Here is a 5690-nt window from a genome sequence, read left to right as displayed (position 1 = left end):
CCCCACGCCAACCCCATTTCATGAGGTTTGGGTCAAACCCATCCCCTCATTCCTCACCTCAATCACCCCCTGACACACACACACACACACACACCACCCCATCCCCCCCAGGTCTACCTGGTGCGCCAGGGCTGCACCTCCTGGCTGGTCTTCTACCTGCTGGAGGCCAAGGCAGCCACGTCAACTGCCGCGGCTGCACTCACAGTGTCCGGTGCGGGCAGTGGGGTTTGGGGGTCGGTGGGTGGGGTGAGGGGGTGAGGGGGCGCTCTCGCCCAGGGCGCAGCCCCAGCGTCCGCGCAGGCTGTGGGCCGTAGAGCAGGGCGGGCGCTGCAGCAAGGGCATTGTGGGAGCTGGGGGCTGCGGCGCGAGGGCCGCACACAGCACTGCATGACGTCATCACGCGTCGCTCGTTTCGCACCCTGCACCCCGGACTGCCGCCCCCTAGGCCTTGAGCTGGGCGGTCTGCTGGGCGGCACGCTGTCGGGGGTCCTGTCTGACGCCGCCATTAAGAGGGCCAAGACCAGCGGCGCAGGCCAGGCGCGCGCGCCGGGCGCGGGCGGGGCGCGTGAGGGGACGCGCCGCAGCTGCCCTGCGCCCTGCTCCCGTGCCGAGCTCACGGGGTGCTCGGGCCCTGTTTGACGCCCCTGACTCGTCCCTGACTGGCATCGTGGACCCCCTTGATCAGTAAACACGCGCGCGCACGTGCGCGCGCGCGTACACACACATACACATGCACGCATAAACACACAAATGCACACTCAGACGCGCACAAACGCACTCGCACATACACACCTGGATTCCCCCGCACCCCTGCACCTGTGCGCACGCACCAGCACAACACCCCCACCCCTTCTGCCCCATGGACCCGTTGCTCCCCCCCCAGGTCGGCCAGCGCGTGCGCATTGTGGTGGCCTACCTCTTTATCACCCTGGGGGTGCTGGCCGCACTAAGGGCCACGCCCGCGGGCGCGCCGCAAGTGACGTGGCTGGTCATCGCAGCTCTTGGGTTTGGCATCTACGGGCCGCAGGCGAGTGGGGCGTCTGGCTGTTGTGTGTGCATTGGGACAGGCTTGCTACGCCACTGCCTGGGTGCCGTTGCTACGTGAAAGGGTGAAGCGGGGCCGAGCCCAGAGCGCAGCCGCACAGGGCAGAGTGCATACAAATGTACTCGACTCCCCGGCCCTGACCACCAAGCAGCGTGCGTCGGGGCGCCAGGGACGCCTAACGGCTTAGCCTGTGCCTTGCCAGGGGGACCTCCGCCCCCCTCGTGTGTCTACAATTTTGAACCCTAAACCCTGGATCCTGAACCCCAAACCTGCTGTGCAGATGCTCATTGGGCTGTGTGGCGCTGAGATCGTGTCCAAGAAGTCTGTGGGCGCCAGCCAGGTGGGTATTGCAAAATGTGGTGGTGCGTGGTGCAGGGGAGGGCGCTGAGCGTGCTGAGCGGTCCACCAGGGACGTGTGCGCCGCCCACCTTCCTGCTCTTGTGCGATATATCGTATCTGCGCTCAACTTAATTGTGCAACCAGCCGCAGCCGGCCGGGCGTCACTGCCGTCCAGGTTTCAAGCCTGGTCCTGCACACACACACACACACACACACACACACACACACACACATGCGTGCACACAAACACACCCTTACACTCACTCACACACACACACTCCCTCTCCTCTAATCCTGTGCATTCACACATCAAAGGGCATCCTGGGGCTCATCTCCTATGCGGGCGCCGCATTCGCTGGCATCCCCCTGGCCTTCATGCAGCAGCGCTTCGGCTGGTGCGCCCCCGGCCTGGCCTGGCGCGCTCACTCGCTCCTCCTTGTGCAGCTTGCTGCAGAGAGATGAGCGCCATCCCTGATCATTTGTTGGACACGCAGCAAGCCCCTGCGCCTTTTCTGCACCCGCGCCTTGCCGCCCAGCGCACCACCCTTCGATGGAGCTGAACTTCGGCGCCGCGCCGTCTCAAAACCTCTCCACTGCCCTGCCCTGCCCCCAACCGCCAACCGCCCGGCCTGCTCCCCAACCGCCAACTCTCAACTGCCAGGGACGGCTACTTTGGCCTCCTCGCGGGCGGCTGCGTGGCGGCGGTGGCGCTGCTGCTGCCGCTCATCAACGCGAGGTCGCAGGCCCAGATCGCGACGGAGGGCGCCAAGTGAAGGCGGCGTCCAGATCCGGACCACGTGATCTGTTTTCTTGAGGAAGAGAGGCCGCACGTCTTTTCAGGGAGTTGCGGCGCAACCAGGCCCGCTGTCGATGGGACCTTGACAGTGGCGGCAAGCTTTGCACGCCTTGGACGCTAAGCTGTGGAGTTTAGGCTCGACCGCGGCTGCGTGGGCGCCTGGGCGTGCGGGCAGCGAGCTGTTTTGCAGGGCGTTGCGGGTCGGGCAAGAGACAAGATTCCCTTTGCTGGCCTGTCACCTGCGGCTGGCCCGCCAGCCAGGTCCAACATACACGCTTCGTTGAGGGCTGCCACAAGGCTTGGATGACCCAATTGCTGTTCAGAGAACTTCCGTTGCGCTTGCCACCGGCGCGGGCCCAGAGGGGCACCAGGCGTCGCGACTGGGATCGGCTTATCGGCGATTTGACTGGCTGTCGGCATCACGTTCAGCCGCCCCTGCTGTGCTGCTGTATGTGGACCCCTTTGCCTGTCACGTCAGGCTCGAACGCATGCCCAAGTTCCCAACCACCACTCATGCGTCCGCCGTTGCGCGCCCTGCACCCGGCCCGCGTGTGCTGCGGCAAGATATACTGCATGCTTTGCCAGGCGGTGGTCCGCCCAAGTGGCTGCCACAGCGCTTCCTTCCCTAGACTGCTCACACGGGTGTCGACTGGACAGCCAGGCTGTTTGCTGCGGATGAGTCGTGTCGCCCCCCGTGCCAACCGTCCCAAATTTGTGACCACGGTAACATTGTATTCTTCAGGCGCAGCTCCCGGGCAGATGGAGCCCACGCGAGAAAGAAAGTGCACAACAAATCAGGCATCACGGCACTATGTCCAAGGCACAAGGTGGAGGCGCGCGCCGCACCGCACCGCACCACGGCACAGCCGGCGGTCAAGACGCGGCCGCCCGCATTTGAAAGCCCGCCGCATCGTGCTCGCACGCGTCTGCTGCGACGGAAGACCCGGCGGCTGCTGGACGGGCGGCGGTCGAAACGCGGTCAGTACGTGGGCACCGAGGGGTCGACGCCGAGGCTGTAGGCGTGGATGCCGCCCGCCACGTTTGCGACGTCCACAAATCCTTCGAGGTTTGGGAGGCGGGTTGATGGGCGGCAGTATGGCTGCGGGGCCAGGTGTCAAGGACAGGGGTTCCTTAAGCGCGGCGCAAATAAAGGGAGAGAGCGGAAGGCGGGCTGGCTGCATTGGTGTTGAGCCCAGCACTCTGCCCTGCCGCCTGCGTCGAGCGCGGAGGCGCGCACCTCTCTGCACGAGGAAGACGCTCATCTGCATGGACCTGGGTGGAATGGGGACAGCCAAGGCAGGGGAGGGACGCCAAAGTTGGGCAGGAATGGTGGTACACAGGTATCCGGGCGGCGGCCCCAACGCACAAACACAGTCGTTCGGTGTGGGTCCGCGGCGAGGCGACAGAACTGGCATGGATAGAGTGTTGCAGCAAGTGGAGGCCCTCGGTACTAAGACCAAACAGTATCAGTGGCGTCGCAAGGAGGCGCCACGTCGATGAAAGTGGCTGTTGACGGTGCTGTGTGCAGCGCGTGTCCCCCTCGACCTCGCCCTCACCTCACTCCATGGTGGCAGAGCACCACTGTTGGCTTCGCAATGTCCAGGTCATCGGTGATGGTGTCAGACCACCTGCGGCGGCGAGTGGGCACGGAGGTGTGTGTGTGTGGGGGGGGGGACTGGTGTTGTAGGTGACAAGGGGGAGGGCGCATGCATCAGGTGCGTGGAGCGGTGGTGCTCAGGGAACGCGGCGCTCGTGAGGAGCGCGGCGGGGGCTGGCTGCCCGAGAGGGTCGCCATGCTGGCCGCTCCCTGCGCCTCAATTTGTGGAGGGTCGCCCGCGGGACCCCTGCCTGCGGCGCGGCACCTGACCGCCGCAGCGGCCACATGCGACACGCGGGGGTTCCCGCTAGCGCCCCAGCGCCGCGCAGCAGGGTGCTCAGGGGCAGCGAGGCGGGCGCCTCGATGCCTCACTTGGCGGCCTGGCTGAGGGGGAAGAGCTTGAAGCGCGGCAGCGCTGCGGCGTCGTATTCCCCGGGCTCTCGCACGTCTACGAATTGGATGCCCTCCGCCCGTGACTCATCAATCAGCAGCTCCTGCAGCTCCTGGTCAAACCGGTCGAGGGGTTTGGGGATTATGGGTTGGGGCTGCTGCGACATCGATGCATAGTGGGGCGCCGTGCATTACGGCTAGGGTGCCCATTGGAGTGTGAGGCTGAGTGGTCCCGCAGGGGCCTGAAATTGAGGGTGCTGAGTGCACAAGCAGCCGCCTCAATGGCACGCAACGAAGCTCCCCCGAAACGCGCCTGCGGGGTCATCTGGCGGATGCCGCCGCCCGCCGCCGCCACCGCCGCCGCCGCCGCCACCGCTGCAAGGAGTGAGGGCAGGGCGCTGGTAGGGTGTCACCTGACAGGCGGGACGCCAGCGCCAAGGCGGCGATTCTCATCGGTGCAAGAGCCTCGCCGCTGATGTTGGTTGGTTTGAAAGGGTACCTCAACCCCTTCGTAAGTATATATATAGTATAGTATAGTATATATATAGTTGTTGCTGAGCGCTTCGCAGTGCAATGGGGCAGCCAAACATGACGGCACCCAGCGCAGCAGCAGCTGTTTTCGGCACCCATGCTTGCTCACCACGGCGCTGCATGAAGCGTGGCTGGCACCAGACTGCCTGGACGGATCTCGAGCAAGCCGAGAATACGCGGGCTCTTGCACACGACTTGGACAACAGCGAAGCCATCCGTTTGTTTTCGCAGCGTAGTGGGAGATCGAGAGGAATGCTGTACAAGAGCTGCAGCTGCAGCAAATGTGATCAAGCAACAGCCATGCGACTTTACGCTCTTGCAGATGGGCCTCCAGCTGCGACCCAGATCACCATCACTACATGGGTGACGGCGGTGCTCTGCTGTTACTGCGCTACTGGTGCATGCAGCGTGGCGGAGCCGAGAGATAGGTGAATTCAACCTCGTTCAACCGGTGACGGTGCCAAGGTCGCTGAGGTGAATAGATAAATCCTATTGTAGCATGCACGCAAGGACGAGAAATGGATTATCATACCGTGAGGCACCTCGAGTGGTCACCACAGTAGGCCCCGCACAATCGAATCATGACCAGCGAACAACAGTCATAGCCAGGTGCCTGACCCCTTGCTGCGATATTTGAAGAAATGACGTTGGTATTGTTGGCTGCAGTCGCCTCATCCTGCAACATCGCCAAAACCCCCCAGACTGACCGACAACTGTCATGGCTCTGTCAATATTCAGACATATCACTGGATCACATGCGTGTGAGAGTATTGTGTTACACGTATTGCAGGGCCCCTGCAACCGGGGGCACGTAGTGAGCTGTCCAAGGGGTCAAGTGCCGGAATGTGCGCTAAGCTGGGGTGCACAGCCAGCGGCAAGAATGTAATATTACAAGGGCACAGAATCTATCAACCAATAAGCCCGCCCACAACAGGTGCGCTCGTAACAGCACCAACAACGGGGCTGGTGGGCAGCGTGGGCAGGGTGGGCAG

General features: G+C 63.6%; 2 protein-coding genes across 2 annotated transcripts; one reads left to right on the top strand and one right to left on the bottom strand.

Moving 5' to 3' along the window:
- Window positions 1–1325: 1325 nt before the first annotated feature.
- MNEG_13336 (hexose-phosphate transporter) lies at window positions 1326–2157 on the top strand (the record flags this gene model as incomplete). The annotated part of the gene is made up of 3 exons (XM_014038193.1): window positions 1326–1385; window positions 1700–1779; window positions 2046–2157. 3 exons carry the CDS (start codon window positions 1326–1328, stop codon window positions 2155–2157), a joined length of 252 nt encoding a protein of 83 aa, XP_013893647.1.
- A 1002-nt stretch (window positions 2158–3159) lies between these two features.
- Window positions 3160–4334, bottom strand: MNEG_13335 (hypothetical protein; the record flags this gene model as incomplete). Its single annotated transcript, XM_014038192.1, has 4 exons — window positions 3160–3239; window positions 3418–3452; window positions 3737–3808; window positions 4150–4334. 4 exons carry the CDS (start codon window positions 4332–4334, stop codon window positions 3160–3162), a joined length of 372 nt encoding a protein of 123 aa, XP_013893646.1.
- Between the last annotated feature and the right edge of the window lie 1356 nt (window positions 4335–5690).

This window comes from Monoraphidium neglectum (genome assembly GCF_000611645.1).
Source record: "Monoraphidium neglectum strain SAG 48.87 unplaced genomic scaffold scaffold03762, whole genome shotgun sequence".
NCBI lineage: Eukaryota > Viridiplantae > Chlorophyta > Chlorophyceae > Sphaeropleales > Selenastraceae > Monoraphidium > Monoraphidium neglectum.
The sequence above is the reverse complement of the archived record's forward strand: the minus strand, read 5'-3'. Positions and strand labels throughout refer to the sequence as shown.